Raw genomic sequence first — 27,371 nt, 5'->3', positions numbered from 1 at the left:
GGGGACGAGCCATAGCCAGAGGAGTGCAGTCCAGAGGTGAGGGAAGGTTGACGAGCGACCAAGGTGGATCCGGGGGGACGAGGGAGCCTGGTGGAACTGATGGGCCACGGTGGAACTGAGGGAGGTAGGAGCCAAGGGGACATTAATGGACTGTCAGGCTGAGGCGGAGTCCTGATCGCGGAGGTTGGAGGCGGAGACCGGGGATCTACTGACCAGGCTGGAGTTGTAGGAGACAGACTCACGGACAAAAGACTCAGGTTCGGCAGGGTTGACGTGAAGCTCAGGGTTGGCAGGACTGACGTGAAACATCTCTGGCTCGGCAGGACTGACTTGAAGCATTTCTGGCTTGGCAGGACTGATGTGAACAGTCTCTGGCTCGGTAGACATGACGGGAAGGAACTCAGGCTCGGCAGGACTGATGAATAGTTCCGGGCAGACAGATTGAACTTATGGAGGATGACAGAGTACATTTGTGTCTATTAAGTCTATTTCCTCTGGATTCTGGACAAGGACAGGAACAGTGGACTCTGGACGGGCGGTCTCGGCGGGACGAGACTCTGGTTCTGCAGGCATGACGTGAAGATCAGGCTGGTCAGGCATGACATGAGGATTCGCTGGGTCTAGCTGTGTTTTGGATTAAGGCACAACAATCTCCAGACACTGGATGATGGTCTCCCTCCAGTCCGGTGGTGTCTGGGAGGTCGATTTGATGGTTAAAGTGGCCCCGATCTGGAACAAGGTGCACAGGCTCTCATCGTTGAGGGTGCTGGTGACGACAAGGCAACAAATGTAAAAAAGTTTTGACTCTCCTGAGCAAGGATGATCATTCTGACCCTATCGTCCATTTTGGGCAGTCCGTTCTTCTGTCACGGTGCGGTGCAGGCAGAAGAAGAGGAGTCAAAAGTTCCAATGCAAAACGTTTACTAATAATATTATTCAAACAGGTACAGACAGGCAGAAAGTTCACACACACCTAAATACAACAGAACAGACAAAGACTGCCTGAACTGAAGGAACTTACTAACACAGATGAACACTGATTAACAGAACACAGGTGATGTAGATGATGATGATGATGATGATGATGAACTAAACCCAGGTGATACAGATGAACTGATAATGATGATGATACGTGAGATGAAGACAGGCAGACAAGTCCAACGAAAACAAACTAAACAGAACACAACTGTGACACTTAGTGGTTAAAACACCAGAAGAAAACAAGACGTGGCGCTGAGAGTCACAACAAAAAATGTATCTACACTGACACAAAGCCTAAAACCTGAGCTTACATTAACATCAACACTATTAAACAGTAGAAAACAGTAGAATCTTTGAAGACCCTCAGTCCATTTGTCCTGAGTGTTAGACCCAGCATCGCTGATCATCCAATATTCTATATCAATATTTTTGATTTCAAGTTTTCATTCAGTATCTCGTTTTCAAAAAATCTTCTACACTTCTTGAGATAACTGTTACCTTTGCATTAGGTCAGGTCTGGAAATTATTGCTAGTTGACAGAACCTGTTGTCCAGATTGATAAGCATCTCTGGATGAAAGTCATTCTCTGGAATAGAGAGTGCATCCAGTTCAGCATTGTCCATAGCTTGTCCTTCATCCGCGTAGCAGTGCGGCTCATAAACAACAAACTCCTCATCACGGGTTTGGAGAGCAAGTAGTTTCTGAAGAGAAGAGAGGGGGGGAAATGAAAATGGTTGACCATCCTGTCAAACATTTGGACATGTTTCTTATGATCTAAAGGTTCTGAATGCTTCTAAATTATTATTAATAAAGAATGAGTAGATTTGTTCAATCCTCTGATTAGCAGTCTATGTTGAAAGAAGCATAAAATCACCTTGTTGATGATAACAGCAAGGCTGTTGCTCAGGTAAGCCGCATTGCCGTAAAAAGCACTTGATCTGATACTCGAACGCTGCTTAAAAAAAAACACAGATTATGATGTAAGAAAAGCTGAGCTGAGCCAATGTTTGCATATGTTATTAATTATTACTGTTTACATTCTTACATTGAAATTTTCTCTGTATGATCTTGTGGAACTCTAGAAAACACACATAGCAGAAACAGTCCATCACAAAACCAATGAAATGACCAAAACATTGGTAACTTGCTGTGGTTGTAATACTCACCCTATGTATTGAGCGTATGAACATCTGGTCGGGGAAGTCTAGCTTTGGAGCCTCCAGTGTTTTATGTATCACCTGGATATTTTGAAGCAAAAAGATAATAAAAAAAAAAAAAGTTACATCTCCTGTATATGATAGCAAACAGGATGCAGAATTTCACTTTAAAGGAGTAGAAATAAAATTGAACTGTATTTTTTAAATAAAACATTTAATTTTTCAGTTTGAATTACTCATGAACAATTACTCATACACATAACATACAGAAACATTTCCAGAAATGTTAGATGATATTATTTATGTTTGAAATAATTTTGAAACATAAAGATTATTTCCCAGAATGCTCTAATTAACCCCAAAGACAAACATGAAGAGATTTATTGTTACTCACAGTTCGTGATGTGAGCTTGTGGCTTGAATTTACATTTGTAGACAACTTTAAGCTGGTATTTACGTTAGAGGAATCTGTTTTCTGAATGCCTATACTGGAAGGAACCTTTCTGAAGACATCCTGATGATTTAAATTAAAACAATCATTCAAGGCAACAATGAATGTTTTATATAAATAAGAGTTACACTTAGAGATGCGCAGATGGGCTATTATTTCATCCGCAACCGCATCACAAAACTCATCATCCGTCCGCCATCCATCCGCACCAACGTTTTTGACCAATTTTCAAAACCGCACCCGCCCGCCATCCGCTGATTGCAGTAGCACCTCAATGCAGTACATGAGATCCGGGGGGCGGAGTTGGGTCCAGATATAAGGGGTGGAGATTAGTAGGTTTAGGAGTGGGTTTAGGGATTAAGGGGTGGAGATGGGTAGGTTTAGGGGTGGGTTTAGTGATCAGGGGGTGGAGATGGGTAGGTTTAGGTATATGTAAGGTGGGAGGAGTTGGATCTGGATCCGACTCCTCCCCGTGGATTTCATATTCTGCAGTGAGGACAATCTCGCTGATTGGGCAATGCAAGGCGCTGCTGATGACAGCCGCGAGACTAGAAAGCTGTTACCTCAGAATATCGGCAGTGAACTCCGTCTCCGATCGGCGCACAGGGACAAAAATAAATAAATAGCCTAAATTAAACGCACTGCGGCAAACCTGACCTTATCTGATAGACTACTGTACAATTCAGGAAATTGGTTAATGAAACATGGATTAAAATTAAGATACAATTAATACAAAATGAAATTCGCTTTAAAGAAAGGCTTTGTGCTTTCTGTTTGAGGTCTCTGTGAAAGTTTGAAAGTCTTTTAGTGCCGCTTTCAGAGTGGTCACGTCTGTAAGAACAGTCACGTAACATTGTTTTTTCCTCATAAATGCAAACACGAAAAATAAATGACAAAAGACTTTTTAAAAAAGACAAACCATCAATTTTTGGAGAAAATGGATGGATTTATAGTGTTTTGGGGGAAAAAAATGGATGGATTTATAGCGTTTTGAAACAAAACAAAAAAAACCTTTGAATTTATCATCAACAATATTGTTGTTTGATTTAATAATCATTGTTCAACATGTTCAGACTGAGCCAAAAAACAACAACATTTTAACAGGATAAATTATTCACAAAATGTGTGGGTCTAGGTAAAAAATGTCATTTTTTTAAAAGAGCTCCTCAATTATAAATGATTATTAATAAATTATAATACAATTAATAAAACAAGTTATACTACGTATGGATGGGTTGTGGCACAGTGATGAATTTGGAAACTTAAAATGGCACTTTATAACAAAAAGGTTGCCGACCCCTGGCCTATAGGCAAAGTATTGACCCACCTTGCTCTGTTGCTGGCATGGGCTCGGTGACAGGAAACAAAAACCTTGAAAAAAATTATAAATGGCCCCGCCGAATTACAGACATGGCCGATTCGCACGGGATTAAGATCACAAACAATCTCTGCAATTATTACAAATTACTAGAGGTCACCAGGTAATAATACTTATCCCGTGCGAATAGGGCTTAAAACTTATTCCAGGCAACACTTTTCTGACCTTCTATTTTCTTTGTTTTTAATTCTCCTTTTTTGAGATAGTCACGTAGCTTCTTTGCCGGCGTTGCCATCTCTGATAATAACAAGCAGTCTGCATAGACTCGACTAGGCCATATTACTGCCTGATGAAAATTTGACTATTTCAAAGTGTGATCGATTTTTTTTTGGATGTAGGTATAGTCAGATAACAATATTTAACAATGTATACATATATTTTTCATTTGATTGGTTCAACCGCCCGTCACCCGCCCGAATGCAATTAAAATATTATTTTTCGTCACGTCACAGCCGATCCACGGTTTATCCGCGGAGTCCGCGGCTGTAACCGCCAACCGCGCATCTCTAGTGACACATTTATTAATAATTTACACATTACAATAAGGTTCGGTTAATTATTATTTGTTAATGAATTAGGTAGCATGTACTATGAACAATAGTTTTTACAGCATTTACAAATCTATAAAGTTAATGTGGTAACATGTTATTTTACATGTTATTTGTTTCTTACACATATAACGTATCATATGTCTCACAATGCATTGATGTTTCTTGAGCATCAAATCAGCATATTAGAATGATTTCTGAAGGACCATGTGACACTGAAGACTGGAGTAATGATGCTGAAAATTCAGCTTTGATCACAGGAAAAAAATACACTGTAAAGTATATAACAATAGCAAAGAAAAATTACCATTAAATGAACAAATGCTGTAAAAGAACTGTTCATTATTCAATGTTATTACATAATGTTGACATATAGAACCTTGTTGTAAAGTGTTGCCTAAAAATGAATAAAATGCACCAATTCAAATATTACTGAAGGGCCGCTACTGTGGGTTGTGTGATGAAATTACCACGCAGTCTGTTCCTGGATTTTCCGTATTTGTTTTGATGAGACAACCAATGCCATCGTCCATTTCAATCATTTTTCTTTCTGCCTTGCAGGAGATCAGAAGTACCATCAAGCACATTCCTGAAAAACGAGAGAATTTCTGTCTACCTTGCTGTAACCGTGGTTCGATTAACAGTGGAAGACCGCCAGAAATGGTTAGTCATATTGGGAAGGTTAACTGTTTATGTACCATACAGAGAATCTTGCATTGATTCAGTCAGTACTAGAGCTCCAGGTTCCAGACACACAACTTCAATCTCTCCAGAAATGGATATTAGCTTTTATTGTCTCTCCTGCACACGTCTCAGGACCGCCCAGATCGGTGGAAGAGGAGGATAAGCATATAGCAGGAGATATGGCCACACGTGAGCTATGGCTTGTACTTGAACAAGTACTTGATTCTGCTCAACCAAAGGGGACAATGTGTTAATGTCCTGCTGGCAAAGAGGTCAACTGACACCATCCCATATCTCTCCCAAATTGATCAAACCACTGGTCTGTGGAGACACCCATCCACTGAGCTCAGGCTGCAGTGAGAAAGGGAATCCGCCACACTCTTGCTCTGACCAGGAATGTGCATTGCTCTAATTGACAGGAGGTGTCTGTCTGCAAGAAGCAACAATGCTGACGATTGATGAGAAACACTAATGTGGTATTTTCTGTTTTCACTAGTATCTGTCTCCTGCAGGTCCCTGTCTGAAAAGATGAAGGGTTAGAAATACCACCCATAACTCAAACAGATTGATATGACATACCCTCAGCCATGAACTAAACCTCCCCTGTATGCCACAATTCTGCCACAGTTCTCCCCATCCTGTCAGAAAAGCATCCGTGGTTTCCACTTTTTTGCATGTTCTGTCTTGTCTGCACCTGTTCTTGTTAGTCCCTGATTAGTTAACCTTCATCCACCTGTGTCTAGTTAGTTCCCTCGTTTACCCTTGTTTATATATTCTCCCTGTTCAGTCCAGTCCCTTGTTGGTTATTGTTTGTGTCTGTTATACACACTGTTGCGTCCTGTTCACCTGCTTGTGTCCTTTAAAGCTTTGTCATATTTTGGAATCAAGAATTGTCTGTCTGCTTCATCAGCCAAAGCTGATGTAACAGAATAACCGACCCAACAAAGAAATGAACTTGATGGAATCACCCAAGCTGCAGCTTCTCCTCTGCCCTGAGGGCAGGCCCTATCTGGGTTACCTGGCCTGGATGCTCCGGAACAGCGGTCTCTCTTCACCGGCCGACAAGCCCAAGGCGTATACTTCAGGGCCCCGGAGTCGACGCATGTGAGAAAGTCCATCGCAGAGCCAGGAGCGGACTGTGACCTGATAGACCTGTGGTCCGCGGATCCTGTTCCCACCCTCACTTCATCTTCTTCACCGGTCCTGCCCAGAAGTCTTCCGCCCGTATCCCTGCACTGTCCTTCTCCCGTCTCCATCATTGGTCATGACCAGCCCCCTGGATCCGTCGTCACCACTGGTGTCGAGTAGCTCCCCGGCTCTGCCACCACTGCTCACTCCGTGCAGCTCATACTCCATGCCTCGGGCTCCCGTGCCACCAGCTCGGCTAGAGGCAGAGTCCCCGACTACACCTCGGGCCTCCAGGCCCAAACCACCACCTCGGCCAGTCACCCTGTCGCCCTCACCTCGACCCATCACTCCTTCATCGCCTCCGCAGCCCGTCTGCCTGGAAGCTCCGCTGGGCTTGCTCGACACTCCAGTTCGGCCTTCAACCTGCACCTCTTTGGCCCCCTGGACTCCTCCCTTCCTCTGACCTCCCCATCGGCCTCCCTCACCACATCGTCACCCCGGTCATCTGTCCCCATGTCACCGCCTCCGTCCCTCAGGTCAGCGGCTCAGCTCCCGTCTTCCGGTTCTACGGTGTTGCCTTGGACCGTCAGCCGCTTGGTTCCACCGGTTCCTCCACCTCTCACCATGGTTCCGCCTCCACTGATCGGCTCCAGGGTTCCGTTCGCCCCCTCTGTATGGATCCAACCTGGCTCCTCTTACCATCTGCGCCACCATGGTGCCCATGGCCGACGCCCCCAGGGTCCAGTCCATCCCCAGCTCCACACCCTCTGCCGAAACCGCCGCCCCTTTTCTATTTTTATCAGGCTTGTTCGACTCCATGCTTCCACTTCTATGATAGTAGCTATAGGCTTATGTTGAACTAAGTATTACATAAGTACATTAAGTATTGAATGAAAATGTCTCTGAAACATCTGTGTATTTGGCAAATATTGCATTTATTTCACCTCAGCTATGGTAAAGTATGCAAACACCATGTGAGCGGTCACTACGGGAACCAGAAAGTGTCCGGCTTCACCCGTCCATTTGCAGCTGCTCCCCGCCTGTACGCGGCAACATTCGCCAATTTGTTACATCCACCCGCAGCCGATGTCGAACACACCTATCAACTTCTGTCATCATCACGGCGCAAGGACACGCCTTTCTGAGGGGGGTCATGATGTCACAATTATGTTCTGTCTTGTAATCTGTGGATTATTCTTAGAATCAAACTCAATCAATTCAGACAGAGGTATTGCTATTGATGCTGATGGTAATATAAAGGTAATATTAGTGTCTGACCAGCTAGTTGTGCCTCAGGCTTGTTACATCTAGCCCGGCCCTCTAGCTGCTACCGTAGGCGCACACCAGGCTCAACATCCCTGGTGAGTCGGTACAGTCAGCAGCTGCCAACGCCGAACCCCGGGCGGCGGTTAACTAACCCGGAAAACTCAGCTTGTCTGAGCCTGGGCGCGTGGAGCCCCTGGTGGAGGAAATTCCACCAAAACGGGTCTTTGGACCTTCCACTGCATCCAGGATCATCTCCAGTCGTCCTGACTACGTCTTGCCACTGGGTACAGATGTGGCTGGTCGAGAGAGTGAGGATGAATGCTGCGCAAATCACCCTCACTTAAATCCAAGTTCTCTGCGCAAGTCATGGCACTTTTTTCTTACCATCGTCATTATCCAAGTCCTGTGGCGATGGGTGAGCGACGAAGCAGCAGGCACGGATATGCTGGAAGCTGTAGTCGCAAACCTGCATGCAGGCGGCTCAGGATATTGGTCGTTCCCTCACTGGACCGAAGCAGCAGTGAAGTCCGGCAGCACCCTGAGTGACTGAGCAGCCCTATTCAGGATCGCACTGCTCACCTCCGTAGTGAGGAAAGGGTTAGAAAAGGTACCCTAAACATTGTCTGCTTCAATACATCCTGGCCAGCCTACCGCAGCTGGCGGGATCCCATACTTGCGGTCGAAAAACAAAAAATAAAACGAAAAAGACCAAAGTGATACCACTCACTGTAGGCGCCTGGAATGTGCGCACCTTGATGGACACATCTGGATCAAAAAGACCTGAGAGACGCACCGCCCTCGTGGGCAGAGAGCTAGCCAGATATAATGTGGATGTTGCTGCCCTTAGTGAGACCCGACTGGCCGATACTGGACAAGTGACTGAAGTGGGTGCAGGTTACACATTCTTCTGGAGCGGACGAGGCCAGGAGGAGAGACGGGAGGCTGGTGTTGGTTTTGCAGTAAAAAATCACCTGGTCAACCAACTGGCAAGCCAACCCAAGGGGATAAACGACCGTTTAATGACCTTACAGCTCCACCTAGTTGGTAAAAAGGCAGCCACCATCATCAGTGCCTATGCCCCTACCATGACCAACTCTGACGAGATCAAAACCAAGTTTTATAATGACCTGGAAGTCATTATTGCTGCCACAGCCAGCTCGGATAAACTCCTGATACTGGGTGATTTCAATGCCAGAGTTGGAAGTGACCATCAATCATGGAATGGAGTCATAGGTGCACATGGTATTGGAAAATGTAACAGCAACGGTCTTCTACTGCTGCAAACATGCTCTGAGTTTGACCTGCTCATCACCAACACGATATTCCAACTACCAAAGCGCAAGAAAACTTCATGGATGCATCCTCGTTCACACCACTGGCACTTGATTGACTACGTCATCGTGAGGAGGAGCGACCGGCACGATGTCAGGGTGACCAAGGCAATGTGTGGTGCTGAATGTTGGACTGACCATCGTCTCATTATCTCCAAACTTAACATCCGGATTAAGCCTAGCAGACGCCCACAAGGACAAAGATGTGTCAAGCGTCTTAACATCACTCGCCTACAACAGGAACACACCAGACTGGCCTTTGTTGAGGCTTTAGACCATCACCTGGAGTCTCTAAGCTTCGAGCATACAGACGCTGAGGCAGACTGGACTGCTCTCAAGACCGTGCTGCATTCTACAGCTCTTGAATCACTTGGTGTTCCATTACGTACACATCAAGACTGGTTCGATGAGAACGATGCAGAAATCCGAGCACTCCTTGACGAAAAACATCGCCTGCATAAAGCATATCTGAATGACAGCAGCTCAAGTTTAAAGAAAACTGCCTTCCTCAACATTCGCAGGATTGTTCAGCAGAGACTCAGAGTCATGCAAGACGCCTGGCTGTGCGCAAAAGCTGAGGAGATTCAATCCTACGCTGACAGTAATAACACCAAGTGCCTCTACTATGCACTCAAGCAGGTCTATGGTCCGCAACACTCAGGAACTTCATCTCTCCTGAACTTAGATGGAACAACACTCCTTACGGAGAAGGACAAAATACTTGAAAGGTGGGTCGAACACTACAGTGCGGTCCTTAATCGGCCATCGTGCATAAATGAGGAGGCAATTGCGAGATTGCCTCAAGTGGAAATAAACCAGTCCTTGGCTGTTCTACCATCCACTGAGGAAACTAGCAAAGCCATAACACTTCTCTCATCAGGCAAAGCTCCAGGGTCCGATGCCATTCCAGCAGAAATTTACAAGGCTGGAGGGCCTCGCTTAGTCGAGAAACTGACCGACCTCTTCCAGGTTATGTGGAAATTAGAAGCCGTTCCCAAGGAGTTCAAGGATACTACTATAATCAATCTATATAAAAGGAAAGGCGATCGGCAGGACTGCGACAACCATAGAGGCATCTCCATACTATCAGTCGCTGGCAAAATCTTGGCAAGAATCCTTCTGAACCGCCTAATTGTCCATCTAGACCAGGGTCTGCTACCTGAGAGTCAGTGTGGCTTCAGAAAAGACCGCGGAACCACTGACATGGTATTTACTGCTCGGCAGTTACAGGAGAAATGCCAAGAACAAAATGTTGATCTATATATGGCTTTCGTTGATTTAACAAAAGCATTCGACACAGTCAGCCGGCAGGGCCTATGGAAAATCATGGCCAAGTATGGGTGTCCAGACAAGTTCATTGGCATTGTGCGCAATCTCCATGATGGTATGATGGCCAGCGTCAGAGACCAGCAAGAACTCTCTGATCCGTTCCCAATCACAAACGGGGTGAAGCAAGGCTGCGTTTTAGCACCAACGCTCTTCAGCATGGTGTTTTCTGCCATGCTGCAAGACTCATTCCAGAATTACAACACTGGGATTAACTTCATTTACCGTTTTGACGGTGGGCTATTCAATCTGCGGAGGATGCAAGCCAAAACTAGAGTGGAGGAAGTCACTGTTCGAGAACTTTTGTTTGCTGATGACTGTGCTCTGGCTGCTGGCTCAAATAAAGATCTACAGGACAGTATGGACCACCTCTCCTCAGCTTGCAACAACTTCGGCCTAACAATCAGCACAAAGAAGACTGAAGTCCTATACCAACCTGCTCCTGGGAAACCCTACACTGAGCCAACCATCTTTGTGAATGGGAAAAAGCTCTCAGCCGTTGACAAGTTTATTTACCTTGGTAGTGCACTCTCTCGTGCTGTGCACATAGATGATGAAATTAACATCAGGATTGTCAAGGCCAGCGCAGCCTTTGGACGTCTACGTGACTCAGTATGGGAAAGGACTGGCATCAAACAGGAGACAAAACTGAAGGTCTACCGGGCTGTTGTCTTACCAACTCTTCTGTATGGGTGCGAAGCCTGGACAGTCTACCAGCGCCATGCCAAAAAATTGAATCATATCCACTTGAGCTGTCTGAGGAAACTGCTGAGGATCAAGTGGCAAGACAGAATCCCTGACACGGAAGTCCTCAGCAGGGCAAATATCCCCAGCATTTACACCATGCTTGCGAAGGAACAGCTCAGATGGACTGGCCACATGATCAGAATGCCCTACGTGAGACTTCCAAAACAAGTCTTCTTTGGCGAGCTGAAAAATGGCAAGCGAGCACAAGGTGGCCCCAAAAAGCGCTACAAGGACACCCTTAAAGCTTCCTTGAAGAGCTTTGGACTCGACCTGAAAAGCTGGGAACCCCTAGCACAGGACCGACCTGCCTGGAGAAGAAAAGTCCAGGATGGTGCAGTCCTCTGTGAGAGTAGGAGAAGCTCCTGTGCTATCTTGAAGAGGCAGCAACGCAAATCTACCAAGGAAGGACATGTGGCTGCACCTCAGAGCTCTACATCCTCCCTGACCTGTCCAGTGTGCCGCAGGGAATTCCGGGCTCGGACTGGCCTCTTCAGCCATCTGCGCACTCATCAAACCTCAACAAAATGACAAACGTGCCTTGGTCATCATCAACTCTGATGGACGAACAAGAAGAATATAAAGGAATTAAATTCTTAGAAGTAAAACATGCACATATCTATGTACTCCGCATTCAACATAACCCGTAGTATAGGGCAGACATGTGGGGGCCGGCAGCTCGAGGAAACCCTCTTCTGGCAGCAGACTCCTAAAATTTGTCTCTTTTAATGCATAGTATAGGACACTTAACAAATGATGGTCTGGTTGCTCGGGGGCTGCTCCCCTCTGGCAGCAGGTCCAGTCACAGAAAAGAAGGAAAAGCCCCGAATCCCTTTTAACACATATCATTAAGACTATTCTTGTTATCATGAGCATCAATCAGTCTGAGATTACTATACCTTTAATGAATAAAAGTTGAGTATTTTATGTATCATTCAAACACTTTGATACAGAGTAATGCTATATGGGTTGTAATGGTGATGATGAATAACGGTAATGGCAACATGGTAATGAATTCTGTATGGGAGACAGAAATAATACACTGGTTGTAGCGTGTGAGATACTGTAAATGTTGACCTGGTATAATGCAGTGTCGCATTTGTTAATATGTAACCAACTCGGTTGATAGTTGTTTTGTAAAATGGTAAGAAATATGCAGTGTTGTTGTCTATTGTTATTTGGGTTTATGAACAGGGGTGGGAGTCAATAAGCTTGTCTTCTTCCCACTCCTTTTTGAGCTGTAATGTAAATTATTTTGTCTTTTTTTTCTCTTTTATTATGTATATATATATTTCTGTTTTTCTTTTCTTTAGCTCGAAATAAAATATTCAAATCAAATCAAATCAAAATGTCTGCACTTGTTCTTGTTAGTCCCTGATTAGTTAACCTTCATCCACCTGTGTAGTTAGTTCCCTCGTTTACCCTGTGTTTATATTCTCCCCGTTCAGTTTAGTCCCTTGTCGGTTATTGTTCGTGTCTATGTTATAAACGCTGTTGTGTCCTGTTCACCTGCCTGTGTACATTAAAGCCATGTCATATTTTGGAATCAAGCTTTGTCTGTCTGCTTCGTCAGCCAAAGCGTGACAGGTGTGTCATTGATTACAGTCACGTATGACTGGATCAACATGAGAATCTCATAAGTGTACGCTAGTGCACAAACTTTTCCACTATGATTCACCATCTTTGGCGGTCTGGAACAATAAAATAAAAATGTAATTCTCAAAAACATGTCATTCAAAACGCGGTTTCAATAGGTTTCAACAGAATTTTTTGTTGTTGTTTTACCACACCTTTAATGGTTGGATTGACTTGTACAGAAGGATGGGTTTTTAGTATTATGAAACTGTTTGCAAAATCCTTCATCATCTATTAGGACTGTTAATACCATCAAAACATTGTAAATCACTGCATTACCAATGAAGATCAGAACTGTAAGAACAATGATCCAGGCTGCAGCAGGTCCCATTTGAGCCATCCGAGTCATCCTGACATGGCAGTTGTGAGCTATAGAGCAGTCACACACTGTGACCGACAGGTTTTGGATGGAGGACAATCCCTGCTGGTCTGATATTTTGATCTGGAGGAGGTGATGACCTGAATACACACTGTGTTCTTTTACAAGACTGACCGTTGTGCCTTCAAGAGAAAAATATGTGTTAGTATTACTGCTAAAAGATACAGAAACACAACCTCAAAGAGGAGGTGGAAGAGTGTTGTCTTTCTAAGAGATCTCTGGCATTATTTGCCTAGAGTAACATAACATAACTGTTCATAACTTATTTTTCTTCTGTGATGTGTTTTCCAGATTGAAACAGGACATTAAGTGAGGAATTGTGTAGGGGGGACTGGGATGAGTGAAGTAGAAGGTGACATTACCATGGGTTGGTTCAACTCTCCATTTTTCCTTAACATCTCCTAAAAGCTCATAGTTGAAAGGTGAACTGTATGGAGGAAGGTCCAGGTCTACAGCTGTGATATTGGCCACTGTGGGCTCTGTATCCAGGCATATGTTGACTGTGTTCACTTCCAGCATTGGTACGTTATCATTTTGATCATTCAGGTGAATAAATAGAGTTCCAGTGCCTGTCAGCGGTGGGACACCTGCCAGTCGGAGACATGGGGTAAACAGAAATTCATTTGGAGTACAAAACATGATAATGCCATCCATAATCATTCATGAGTTTAGCTTTCTTCATTATGATAAGAGGACAGTTGTATCACCATAACATTTCTGACACTGACTTTATGCCATTATCGTAAGTCTGATTACACAAGACTAACTGGCTAGCTAATTTTTTTCATGCATTTTCCGCTAAACAGATGTTAATGCTGGACTCTGTGTGGTTAATTACTTAATTAAATTTAATTTGTAAATAAGTTTGTAAATAAAGTAAAATAACTTTGTCCAGGTATAGGCCTACTTCAGAATATGAGAATGTCTATAATAGTTAGAAGTACACTACTGTTCAAAGGTTTGTGGTCAGTCAGATTTCTTTTAAGTCTGTTATGCTCACCAAGGCTACGTTTATTCGATCAGAAATACAGTAAAAGCAGTAGCATTGTGCAAAATTATTCCCATTTATCCATGTGATGCAATGCTGTAATTGCAGCATCATTTCTCCAGTCTTCAGTGTCACATGATCCTTCAGAAATCATTCTAATATGAAACATTTCTGATTATTATCAATGTTGAAAACCGTTGTGCTGCCAAATATTTTTGTGGAAACAGTGATAACTTTTTCAGGATTATTTAATGAAAAGTTCAAAAGAACAGCATTTATTTGAAATAGAAATCTTTTGTAACAAAAATGTCTTTACTGTCACTTTGGATCAATTGAATGCATCTTTGCTGAATAAAAGTATTCATTTCTTTAAAAACATCATCTTACCATCATCCACAGCATATAGGGTTGCTCTATATGTGCTGTTTATCCCAAACGGTGACTCTTTGTCCATAATTTTATTCGTGGATACTCGTCCAGTCTTTGCATCAACAGTTATCCATCCATCAATATCTTCACCTTTAACAAATCTGAGAACCAAACAAACACCAGATGAATTCACCTGTGTATATATGTGGTCCTGTACCTCCAATAAACTACAGTGGCATTAGTTTTACACATATTATGAGCTTCTCATACTTAAATGTGTTTGTATGGCTTCCATCCATGTCTTTAGCAGTGAAGGTTGTGAGACTTGTTCCTGCTGCTATGTTCTCCATTATGTGAACGTGTTTAACAGGGGGTATAAATACCGGAGGGTCGTTGACATCTTCAACATAAATAGTCACTGGAATGGTATTATAGAGGTTTTCAATACTCATGCCAGAGTTTTGGGGTATAACGTCGACCTCCCACTTGGCATTCTCTTCTTGCTTTTTGACCTTACATGAAAAGTAAGGAAGTTCGTTCTGCACACTGATGGATAGACTTTGGTATGTTTGCTCCTCGTAGTCCATTTGCTAAGTGTTTGGAATGAGCCAAAAAATAAAGAGAGTTCAGAGGGGTGTGAACATGAATGTATGCATACATTTTTTTATATCTTTTTTTAGATATGGAAAAATTTAATAAACAAACTACAGCTTGTTCAAAACGCAGCAGCTCGAGTTCTTACCAGAACCAGGAAGTATGACCATATTAGCCCAGTTCTGTCAAAACTGCACTGGCTCCCTATTAAACATCGCATCAATTTTAAAATATTGCTGATTACTTACAAAGCACTAAATGGTTTAGCTCCGCAGTACTTGAGCGAGCTCTTAACGCATTATACTCCTTCACGTCTATTGCGATCTCAAAATTTCGGCCAGTTGATAATACCTAGAATATCAAAATCGACTGCTGGCGGTAGATCCTTCTCCTATTTAGCACCAAAACTTTGGAACAGTCTTCCTAACATTGTCCGGGAAGCAGACACACTCTGTCAGTTCAAATCTAGATTAAAGACACATCTCTTTGATCTAGCATTCACATAATACATTATAGACTTCTATAATTCAATATTAGGCTGCATAGATTAGGTCAGCTAGAACCGGGAACACTTCCCATAAATCCTGATGTACTTGTTACATCATGAGAAGAATGGCATCTACGCTAATTTTAGTGTCTGTGTTTATCCCGAGGTTTTCCCGCAGCCTGCCGGATCCAGGCCGTATCCAGATCTGACGAAGGACCTTCGCCTGGACCGATGACAACGCAGTGCTGAAGTGCCAACTAGTCTCTCCCTATGGAGTGTCCCTTTACCACTCTACAGATAAAGCGTCGTCGGGAAAACTCAATTTGCGTATCTACCCCGAATTGATAAAATAAAATAAAATTCTGAATTAAAACTATAAGGAAACACCAGTAATTTGTTTAGGCTTGGTTTTTAGGGAATTCCAAACCTGCATACATATATTCAAACGCACATAACTATTGAACCCGTTCTTAATGCGCATCTGAACACCATCAGCGTTTCTCACAGGTTCGCGTTTAAAGTCTATGTAGAGAGAATGGTGTCGTCTTGGCGGCCCCTAATTTAATAACAAATGATCGTTGCGACGGAAGCAAATCAATCAAAACCAACTTTAGCTGGAAAATAACTTTATTAAAGAACCGCTATAAAGCCAAAACAATCTTACGTTAAATTATACATTTATCTCTGTAAAGCTGCTTTGAGACAATCTACATTGTTAAAAGCGCTATATAAATGAAGATGACTTGACTTGACTTTAATGTCTTAATAGCTCCAATCCCAGCAGAGGCAACAATATAACGACAAGGTATTTCAGTGCAAACTGGTTCTGGCGCAATCAAAACATTTTCTCTGTTTGTTTGAGCATCATAAGCAGCCTAAACCAGCAACACTGACTCAACCTTTGGGCACGCTGACTTACACAATAAAAACGTCAACCATATGCCTACCTTAACAACTGTTAAAATCCCCTCGTTTGTTTTAGGGTCTGTTTCAATTTTGAACTGCTCTTTTTTATCTCCATGGATAGTGTATTTGGCTTTCCAGGCTTTTGAACCACGGGTGTCTTTGTCTGTTACTTGCAGTCGCAGAACTTCAACCCCAGTTTCACGCTCCTTGACCTTCCCAGGTCCCTGAAACACAAGCCAAATATTTGGTTGGGTTTTATAGAACAATATGCCTACCATTAGAAAAAATAAAAAAATTAAATAAAAAAATAACAAGCATCGAAACTTGGAAACTTCCAGTCCAATATGAAACCTACTGTTTTGCCAGAGAACTCTGGAAGATTGTTGTTTTTGTCCAAAATATTGATTATCACTGTACTTGTACTTGATAATTGGATCTTTTCCCCTTTGTCCTTTGCTTCAACCAGGATTGTATATTTCTGAGCTTTCTGGAAAATATTAACTTAGTAGAAGATTTCTTGTGTAGGAATGGAGAAATATTTATAAAGCACAAAAAGCAATGCATGTTCCATCTGAATGGAATAACAGGTAAAGGTACAAAAGTAGCTTATTATTACCAATGAAATAAATTTGTTTCATACCTCATAGTTCAAACACCCATTAAAATAAACGTTCCCGTATTGTTGCTGTTGCTGATTTACATCTTCTTGCTGAATATAAAATGTAACATTATCTGGTGTTGGTGTGACAGACTTGATTGTTAAATCAAATGTTCCATTGTTTGTTGTTGAATCATCTTCATCAGATGCCAGTACTGTCACTACTGTTTCACCTAGAAAAAAAGTGCTAGATGAATGTAAAGTAAGTTCTTCACCCTCAAAGAATTTATTCAATATTTAACAGGGTATCTGCACATTTTTGATCAACAAATTTAATGACTTTTAAGACCTTTTTAAGACCTTCAAGAATAAAAATTAAGACCATTACCATGGAAAAAAAAATATATAAAAATGACACTCTAGGGTGTTCAGGTTAACAAAGCACATTTGTATTTGAGCAACAGTGCAAATAGTCTTAATAGCCTTTGGTGCTCCAATTCATGCTTTCGTCAAACATGACAACGAAGCTGCCTTGATTCACACTTGACAGAAGTCCCCTTTTTATGTACTGAACAAGTCCAAATCGAGTAAGAGAAGAGGTTTTGTCCCTGCCACAACTAAATGTTTTTGCACATTCCTCAGGGAACATTGCCCTGAAGTGCTCATGTCTTCGTTGGATGTATAGGAGTGATGTCGGCTAACCGTGTGCAAAACCCACAGCATTTCAGCCTTCAGTGTATTAGTTGGGGAGAATGTAAAATGGTGCCCCAAAGACACCAACGCGGCTGTAATGTTAGCTTCAGGGCCGTAGCCTAGCCATCATTTCAAAAGTGAGGGGGACAGAATAACTACCAATTCTTTTTTCAGGCTTGTTGACAGGTTTTTCCTTAAAGGTGCTGTATGTAGTTTTTAGCGGCCTCTAGCTGTGATGTTTCAGATTACAACCAATAAGTTTACAAGCGCGTGCTCGAATTTATGAGCGAGCACTGTGGGTACCAGCCAGACTGAGACGCAACCGGACGTAACACACAAAGCATCCCACAACATGCTGGAAACTCAGGTAAACTCCCACTGCAACGTTAAAATAATAGGCTACTTTTATCAGCTTGACGTTGAACTAATGCTCCATGCTCGTACCATGATAAGTATGGATCCTATCAACCGTGCCGAATTTTGCCACTGCAAGCACTACTTCACATTTTCTTCAGGAAATGTACATTCTAGGTTTGTAGATAAGGTTTCTCCATTATTCAAATGCCCTGCCGATGTTGATCAGAGTTTTTTACTCGAAGTTCATCCGATTCACGTCTGGCCTTACGAGCTTCAGCAGAAAAAACGTTTTTTTTGTTGTTTTTTATCAATATGTGGAGTTTGTGTTGGAGTCTGTGTTGTGCTGGGAGCAGGTCGTTTCTTAGTGTTATCAGACATGTCATAAGTTGCATAAGTCATAAGTCCATGTCATAAGTTGCAGTGTCGTCGCTGTTGAGTGCAAAGTCAGTAGGCTAGACGAGGCGAGAGGCTCTGGAGCGCGCATGCAGGTGACGTCACTGGCGGTAAATCCGACCCGGGACCTTCACATAAAAATAAGAATACTTGCTTTCAGAGGTAATAGCAAAACCCGCAAAGTGGATAATTTTAATGTGAGATTACAACCTCTTCACACACAGGGAATAAAAAAATGATTCGTTTTGGTTGAAAAGCTACATACAGCACCTTTAATTGGCTTAAAATGCTATTTATTTTTAAAGCAATACAACAGAAAGAAAAAAATGCAGAGGTTCAGTATACCGTATACTTTATAGGCTATAAAAAAAGTATACTTATACTTTATATACTTATGGTAAAATCCTGATCATGTATTTTACTAGTTAATAAAGTAAGCTAATAAAAAGAAAATTTTGTACATTTTAAAGATAAATTCATTAATCTGGTGCACTTAGTCACTCGAATCCACTGTTAAAAATAAATAATCCATTGGCCAACCGCCCAAACCTAACGTTATATTCTCTGATTTAGATATCTGCATCTGATCATTGCATTACAATTATTCAAATGATCAGTATTAAGCATGATAATATGGTAAAATCGTTGTTATTTTGGCAAAATTACATTTCCTTAATAGCCTAGCAGAGTCTTACTAAAACTTTCCAATAGGCCTTATGCCCAGCTCCACTACTTCCTGAACTTCAGCCAGCTCCTTTGTTTCCTATCTGTCATTATTGGTCAAACTGATTAATCCAGGTGTGTCTGATTATTGTTACTAAGGTCAGGCACACCTGGATTAATCAGTTTGTCCAATAATTGCAGACAGGAAACAAAGGAGCTGGCTGAAGTTCAGGAAGTAGTGGAGCTGGGCATAAAGCCTATTGCAAACCTTTTAAAACTACTTCAAACTTTCTAGTTAGGCTTTTTCAAGAGAACTTAGTTTGTAGACAACTTTTAGACAAACGTAGACAAATTTTATCTAATTGTAAAGTGTTAACAAATTATGGTAAACATAATCTAACCTAAGATTCAAGCAGATAGTGGCTGTTAATGCATGAAAATACAAATTCAGCATTAACAATCACCATGTTTATTCTAATTTGAAGGGCTTCGATAATATATCTGTGAAAATAAAATATTAGGAATAAAAACAGTTAGTGAATATTTTAAATTTACAACAAAACTTGTTATTCAACAAGAGAAATAGGCTGAGTTATCCGCATTGTGCAACACAATTCGAATACCACATGAATTATAGATGACAACTTACTTGCAGTACTTGATTTTTTGTGAATAAGGAGTGAAGAGTTTTTTTTTCCGTTTTGAACTCATTGCGACCTCTATGAAAATTATTCGGCGCGGCCGCGTGCATTTGGGCGTGATGCACGAGTGACTGATTACCATGGAAACGTGAAAGTCACGTATGTAGATAGACTATCCTTGACTCTTTGGATAAAAAAATCACGATGTAGGCAAACAGCTGAATGGGGACAGTTGTTGCCTGACTGTCGCGCTTGTGCTTCTCCCCTTTCATATGCGCGTCACCGCACTTCGTATACCGTCGTTTTCTTGTAACCAGCCGCTATATTTCTCATCATTGAGCCAGTTATCATTAAATTTGCACTTCCCTATCTTAGCTCGCGTCTGCCACTACACTTCTTCGTCTGTTTCTATGACAGGCCTACGGAAAACACTGCCCCCTAAATGGTGTGTGATGCCTGTGCAATAGGCACACGCTACTTTTTACTGTCTTTAGACAGAGACGTGCGCTGGTGAAATGGAAAATACCGGTAGTTTCTCCCGACAAAAGGAGAAACTCCGCCAGATGAAATTTAATGCCGCCCAGGTGAAATTTAATGCCACTCTTCAAAAATGAGTGAAATTTAATACATTTTAAGACCTTAAAAAACGTATATTTTATTTAAGACGTTTTAAGACTTTTTAAGGACCCGCGGGGACCCTGTTTAAGAATATTTCACCCAGTCCTTATTTATCCACCCTTATGTTGTTTCAAACCTGTAAGCTGTTTTTACTGCTGTATTACAGAATCCAATCCTATATGTTTAATAATCATGGCCATTGCTCTTAGGAAATAGAACTTTACACTTTATATTAAGTATCTTTAACAATAGCTGGTCGTAAGAATCTGACCAAAATACACTCACCTAAAGGATTATTAGGAACTCCTGTTCAATTTCTCATTAATGCAATTATCTAATCAACCAATCACATGGCAGTTGCTTCAATGCATTTAAGAGTGTGGTCCTGGTCAAGACAATCTCCTGAACTCCAAACTGAATGTCTGAATGGGAAAGAAAGGTGATTTAAGTAATTTTGAGCGTGGCATGGTTGTTGGTGCCAGACGGGCCGGTCTGAGTATTTCACAATCTGCTCAGTTACTGGGATTTTCACGCACAACCATTTCTAGGGTTTACAAAGAATGGTGTGAAAAGGGAAAAACATCCAGTATGCGGCAGTCCTGTGGGCGAAAATGCCTTGTTGATGCTAGAGGTCAGAGGAGAATGGGCCGACTGATTCAAGCTGATAGAAGAGCAACTTTGACTGAAATAACCACTCGTTACAACCGAGGTATGCAGCAAAGCATTTGTGAAGCCACAACACGCACAACCTTGAGGCGGATGGGCTACAACAGCAGAAGACCCCACCGGGTACCACTCATCTCCACTACAAATAGGAAAAAGAGGCTACAATTTACACGAGCTCACCAGAATTGGACAGTTGAAGACTGGAAAAATGTTGCCTGGTCTGATGAGTCTCGATTTCTGTTGAGACATTCAGATGGTAGAGTCAGAATTTGGCGTAAACAGAATGAGAACATGGATCCATCATGCCTTGTTACCACTGTGCAGGCTGGTGGTGGTGGTGTAATGGTGTGGGGGATGTTTTCTTGGCACACTTTAGGCCCATTAGTGCCAATTGGGCATCGTTTAAATGCAACGGCCTACCTGAGAATTGTTTCTGACCATGTCCATACCTTTATGACCACCATGTACCCATCCTCTGATGGCTACTTCCAGCAGGATAATGCACCATGTCACAAAGCTCGAATAATTTCAAATTGGTTTCTTGAACATGACAATGAGTTCACTGTACTAAAATGGCCCCCACAGTCACCAGATCTCAACCCAATAGAGCATCTTTGGGATGTGGTGGAACGGGAGCTTCGTGCCCTGGATGTGCATCCCACAAATCTCCATCAACTGCAAGATGCTATCCTATCAATATGGGCCAACATTTCTAAAGAATGCTTTCAGCACCTTGTTGAATCAATGCCACGTAGAATTAAGGCAGTTCTGAAGGTGAAAGGGGGTCAAACACAGTATTAGTATGGTGTTCCTAATAATCCTTTAGGTGAGTGTAAGTTGTTTATTCATTAAAAATCTTGCTCTCATATCTTGTAATAACTTAAATAAGTTACAATGCCTCAAATTAATTTGAACTTTGATTGTATATATGTAAAAAAATGTTGTGTCGTGTGTAACAATTCTAATAATTTATAAATGTTTGCTTTTGTGTTATGAGAAAATATATATAGTGGTCTGCAACGACATTAAAAAAATGTCAAATGCCTTGTGGGTGAACTAATCATTTAATTTTACAATTTCATAAATAAATTAGTGAAGGGCAAACTAAACTGGGTTACCTTGAGAATGTGACTCATCCACAGTCACTTGATAGACCGACTGCTGAAATTTTGGAGCGTGATCATTTATGTCCAATATTTGGATATGAACCCCGAGCCTTGTCTCCACTTCATTGGTTGATGTGTCTTTTGCTTCAAATGTCAACTGTAATTGAGTCCAGCGCATGTCAATGTATAAGCCTTTTTTGCAGTGTATTTACATGAATTTCAATGCGATTTGTTTATTAGGGAGTACTTACTTTGAGAACTTTAATTCCTTGTTTATTTTCAAAGTCCACCTTTCCATATACTAAAACATAACCTTTGGTATCAATACTGAGAATACCCTTTGGCTCTAAATCCATACCCTGACCTTTTAGCTGGAATCTGACTAAATAAGTCTCATTCAATTCAATCTGAAACACAAACAACATGCACACTTAAATGTTCACATAATCATGCTAATCCAGTACTTGTACACATATGTAATTTGAAAAACGCTATAAAAATGAAATGTAATTGAACGATAAAACAGGTAACTGTTTCTAACTCCGCTCACCTGGCCTAGGATATATGGAAATGGTCCAGGGTTTTCTTCCTCGATAGTGAAAGATTCAATGATCCATGCGCGCTTCTGTCTTCCCCTGTCAGCCCACGCACACACGGTCCAGGTAAACTGAGTTAAAACGAAGTCATCATAAATAATGTTATGAAAGTTGTTACAAAGGTTATGTCAACCAAGTGAATCACACGAATTCTGGCCATAACATGTCCTATTTTACCTATATTTTCATTATCTTCAGTGCTGGGTAGATTACTAGATTACAAATTGTAGTCCTTCATTGAATACAAATTACATGAAATTAGTTTTTTAGTTAGTAACATAATCGATCACATTACATGTAATATAATCTGATTACTTTTAAATTACTTTGGACCTAACTCGTTTATCACATTGATTTGAGTAAAATCCTTTATTATGCTGATAAAAAAAAAAAAAAAATACAAAGAAAGAAAAATGATTACTGTACATTTTCTGTTTTCAACAACATTAGGTGCATTAAACATTACATTATTTCAGGGTTTTTTTTTTGTGAAGAAACTGCAGGGGGTTTGTAAACTGATGAAAAGTTAATAAATTAAATCTTAAAAATGTTAAATTAAAAGAAATAAAACATTTTAAAATTAAAACGATCAAAATGAAGCACTAACTAAAAAAAAGTATATTTTTATTTATTTATATATTTTTTCGGTCTCTCAAAAGTCCATTTAATTATACTCGGCCTGATAATATAGTGGCCGGTCTGTGTTTATTCTGTAAAACTGGAAGACTTTCTGAACATATATATAGGCTTTTTTGGATAGGAAAAATTAAAAGATAAAAAGAATAATTAAGGAGAATAATGCAGTTTTAATAATTTACTGCCATTTTGTGAATATTAAGTAATCATGTAATCAATAAAAAAGTAACTAGTATTTTAAAATGCCATATAATATAATCCTCTATAAGGATTTCATTTTTGGAATCTGATCAGTTTTTTTTTTTTATTCAGTAAGGTTTATTAAGTAAGGTGTACATTTTCAAAAGTCTTAGTACAAAAATCCAAACTGATAACACTTGTAACAGCTAGTCATTCTTTCATAACCTGATCCCATGCTTTCATTACAGTTATAGACTTTCCAGTCCTCATAACCATAGTTTCAAACACCATATTATTGTAATATGTAAAGAGAACATTTGGTTTAATCACCAAAACACAACAGTATGATCTTCTTTCAGTTTAGTACTTTTAACAATCAGTTCATTCAACAGCAAACATTTCAAGATGCATGTTTCCATTCACCCTTGTTGCTGAAATAATTACAGTAATACAGGCTACAGTTGCCACATTAGAAAATACACTTACACCACATAACTTATGTAGTGTAAGTAAAAAGTTCTCAAAAGTTTGATAGTAATGGCTTTATGAAAGGCAGCTACTGTGAATGAAACATTTAGATGAAACAGTTATTTTGTGTTGTGAAAAGGATATGTGCGGGCAGGACCGTGGGAAGAGGTTTTAAGTTGGGGGTGCTGTAGTGGGAGGTGCATTTTTTGTTTGTCAGGTGGACACCTCTTAATAATGTGTAAGTTTAATAAAGTAAACACACACTAATACGAATCAAACATGTTTATACCAATCTTGTAACCAGACTCTGTTACACACAGCAGACACGTACAAATAGCCAAGACATAGTTAAACAGGTCCAAAAGGTTGTCGCACACAGCGGACAAGAACATATCAACAAAAGCAAATATCTTTAACATCACATATACATAAGCCTTCGTTATTTAAACTTCTGGCTCTATCAGGGCGCAGACACACACTCACAGAAAACAGCTAATAAGAACATAAAAATAGCCTACGAATAATTAAACCGGTCCACAGGCTGGCAGCGCACAGCGGACACGAACATATCCAAATATAGTCACATTTTCACCGTTTCAAAAGCCCAATTTGCACAGCACACAATAATACAACCAAATACATTTTTGCTGCAAAATTATCAGTGTGAAATTAATGCGTATGTTATGTTATGTTAAACTGCTTAGCGGCAGCTTATAATAAACCAAACGTTTTACCTTGAGCAGGGTGCTCTTGTTAAATTACTCCAAGTTGGAGAATGATCGCTCGGACAAGGCCACTGATATAAGTAAACACAGACACAATTGTTTCAGCCTCAGTAAACAGAGCTCTCGTTTGAGGATGGAGCTTAGATAGGCATGATGCTACATCTCTCACTGTGCTACATTGAGATTCTCTGGTGACATCGCAAAGCATTTTGAGCTGGAGATTAAGGCGGTCCGTTACAATATTACAATCAATTTATCAGTTCCAAAGAACTCTTTGATTATTCATTTATTCTAAGAAAAGTGTATCTTTCATGGTCACTGAAAAATAATTATTCCTTAGCGTGTACAGCACAGCATGTAACAGGATCAAGACCGTAAAAGGGACTTTGTATGCAAACAGTAGCCTGGGAAAACCCAGACTACTTCTGGCGAATTTCAATTCTCTCTTCAGGATAGTCTGGAGAAGAGCCCATTCAAACTCATTACTGTGCCGCTGAAATCGCGGCACCAATCAGAAACGTTTGGGGAGGGATTTACATGATGACGACAGCGCAGCGAAGCTGAAGGAGTTCTCACGCACACGCAGTGAAAAATACATTGCGGAGCAGAGAGGAGACTGACAACACGCTGGCAGACAGGACAGAGCAGGCTACTTTTCGGTTACGTTTGATATTAAACATATTAAACAAAGTCTCAGCTTACAAATTTGGTAATTTTTCAAAAGAAATTTAAACAATAAATACCGTTTTGTTGCTCTTTAATGTGCCGTGACAGATCGCTGTGTAGAGCATCAGTTAAAGCTGTTCTTGTGAACCGATAATCTCTTCCTTCTAGTTAATTTATAGCCTCAAATAAACATGAACAAAAATAAGAAGGAATGTTGTTTTAACCATGGAAAGTGGTCAGTACACTCCGTTTTTCAAGTTCAAATCCTCCTATGTTAATCTACTCTCCTAACTGCTTTGTCGGACAAAATGGCGGATGGCGAAGTATGATTGGTCAGATCACCTGTCAATCAAGCTGAGCTACGTCGGTTGGTGACGCCCCTTTGGAAATGATTCGTCTACATAGCTTATCCAGAGCCTACACTCAGTTTCAACTGAGAAGGGTCTGGTTTTAACCAGGCTATGCAAACAGAGAATCAGAAACCAAATGCATAATTGTGCACAATTTTAATAACTAAATCACAAACATGACTAAACTAAACAAAACAAACAAACAAACATACATACATACATACATACATGCATAGGTCAAGTGGTGAGTGTTATGGAACCCGAAACAGGAAATAGAACTCTGGAGTAAGATCTATTTTAGTATGAAAAGAACCATAAGCTTATCTTCAGAGCACCTCATTACAGTATACTTGCATGGCAGTTGCAATCGTGGAAAATTCTTGAAGTGGATGAAGATTGGATTCATTGATGGGTCTATGGCCTTGAAGAAAAGCATGGTGGCTTCGAGCACATGGCTGTTGTGAATGGAAGCCTGCTGTCCTGGCTTGCTGAGGGCATGCTGGATGTCTGAGAAGACCAGGAGTGGATCGTTGCATCAGTGATGGTAAAAGTCTGACTCCCTTTTTGGAGTATGAAAGCATGGCAGGCATTGCTCAGGCCTGTTTGGGCCCAGGGAGCTGGGCCCAAGTGGGGGCGGTCCAGCCCCTCCCCCAGTAACAGCAGAAGCTGCCTTGTTGTCGGATGAGAAGCGTTGAGAAGAGAGAGGGCGGTCACTGTGGTCCGTCTCTAATAAAGCCTGAGAATGGCCACCCCTCTCTGGGTTTGCTGTACCAATGAGAAGGGTGGACTGGCTGGCGGGAGTTTCCTCTGTGGTGAAGATTTATGACGATATCTCAAATCTGCCTTACCTCTTTTCTGTTAATTAATACTCAGATAGATATAACAAATCCACACTGCATTCTAAGAGAAGGTGATGTACATCAAAGCGTGAGTTATCAAATGAGGATTAATTAGATAGGAGACATGAAACAGGTAAAGTTACATTGACCGTTGGTTGTATAATAAAATACATACCATGGTGTATACATAATAGGACACAAAACATCACACTCATTCACACAGTTTCTGGGATGCACTTTAATTTTTAGCTCAGTTTGTCTCTGATTAATGCAGCGAAGTCTGCATGGAAGATTGTTTCTTCCCATTGTCTCTCTCTTCCACATGCGCCACATACCTTTCGATCGTAAAAACTCTCTGTGTTCCCTGTAACAAGACACCGTCCTACCAGTGTGTTAGCGTCATTTGGGATGTTAAGTTTTGGTGAAAGTTTCACAGTGAGTTTGCTGGATTATTCATTAAATAAATGAATTGTGTGTGTCTGATTGGTCCAGACGCTACAGTTGTGAGCCACTGCCTCTGGTTCCATGGTTTGGCGAAAGCGGTCCGGGGTTCTACTCACTCTTGCGGTGGTGTCTGTGTCTGGCATTTTCAGGTCCATCTCTGAGGCACATGCTTCAACCTTGTGGACCATCTCCTCTACAATGACTTCATCACGAAGTGCCGCTATGCGATCTTTGAGCATATTTGCGCATTCAAGTGCACCAAGGGCACTTGCTTTGGAGCTCTGCAGGCCCCGGGCCACTGCCCCGCAGGGTTCGAACAGTGCTTGGCAACAGAGAAGACCGAAAAATGTTCTCCCTTTTTTGGGCTTGGTTTCACAGTC

At 41.3% G+C, this 27,371-nt stretch overlaps 1 protein-coding gene across 1 annotated transcript; it reads right to left on the bottom strand.

The window, feature by feature from the left end:
* Nucleotides 1-636: 636 nt before the first annotated feature.
* On the bottom strand, nucleotides 637-27,230 carry LOC308703180 (cadherin-like protein 26; the record flags this gene model as incomplete). The annotated part of the gene is made up of 15 exons (XM_081386501.1): nucleotides 637-766; nucleotides 1,525-1,682; nucleotides 1,856-1,933; nucleotides 4,986-5,104; nucleotides 12,909-13,130; nucleotides 13,371-13,595; nucleotides 14,384-14,526; nucleotides 14,636-14,955; nucleotides 16,394-16,576; nucleotides 16,708-16,839; nucleotides 16,993-17,183; nucleotides 22,100-22,244; nucleotides 22,339-22,494; nucleotides 22,638-22,754; nucleotides 27,108-27,230. The coding sequence occupies 15 exons, from the start codon at nucleotides 27,228-27,230 to the stop codon at nucleotides 637-639; spliced, it is 2,442 nt and encodes an 813-aa protein (XP_081242627.1).
* Nucleotides 27,231-27,371: the final 141 nt, after the last annotated feature.

This window comes from Scardinius erythrophthalmus, assembly GCF_964197995.2.
Source record: "Scardinius erythrophthalmus genome assembly, chromosome: 15".
Lineage (NCBI taxonomy): Eukaryota > Metazoa > Chordata > Actinopteri > Cypriniformes > Leuciscidae > Scardinius > Scardinius erythrophthalmus.
Note: the sequence above shows the minus strand (reverse complement) of the source record. Positions and strands in the feature narration are given on the sequence as shown.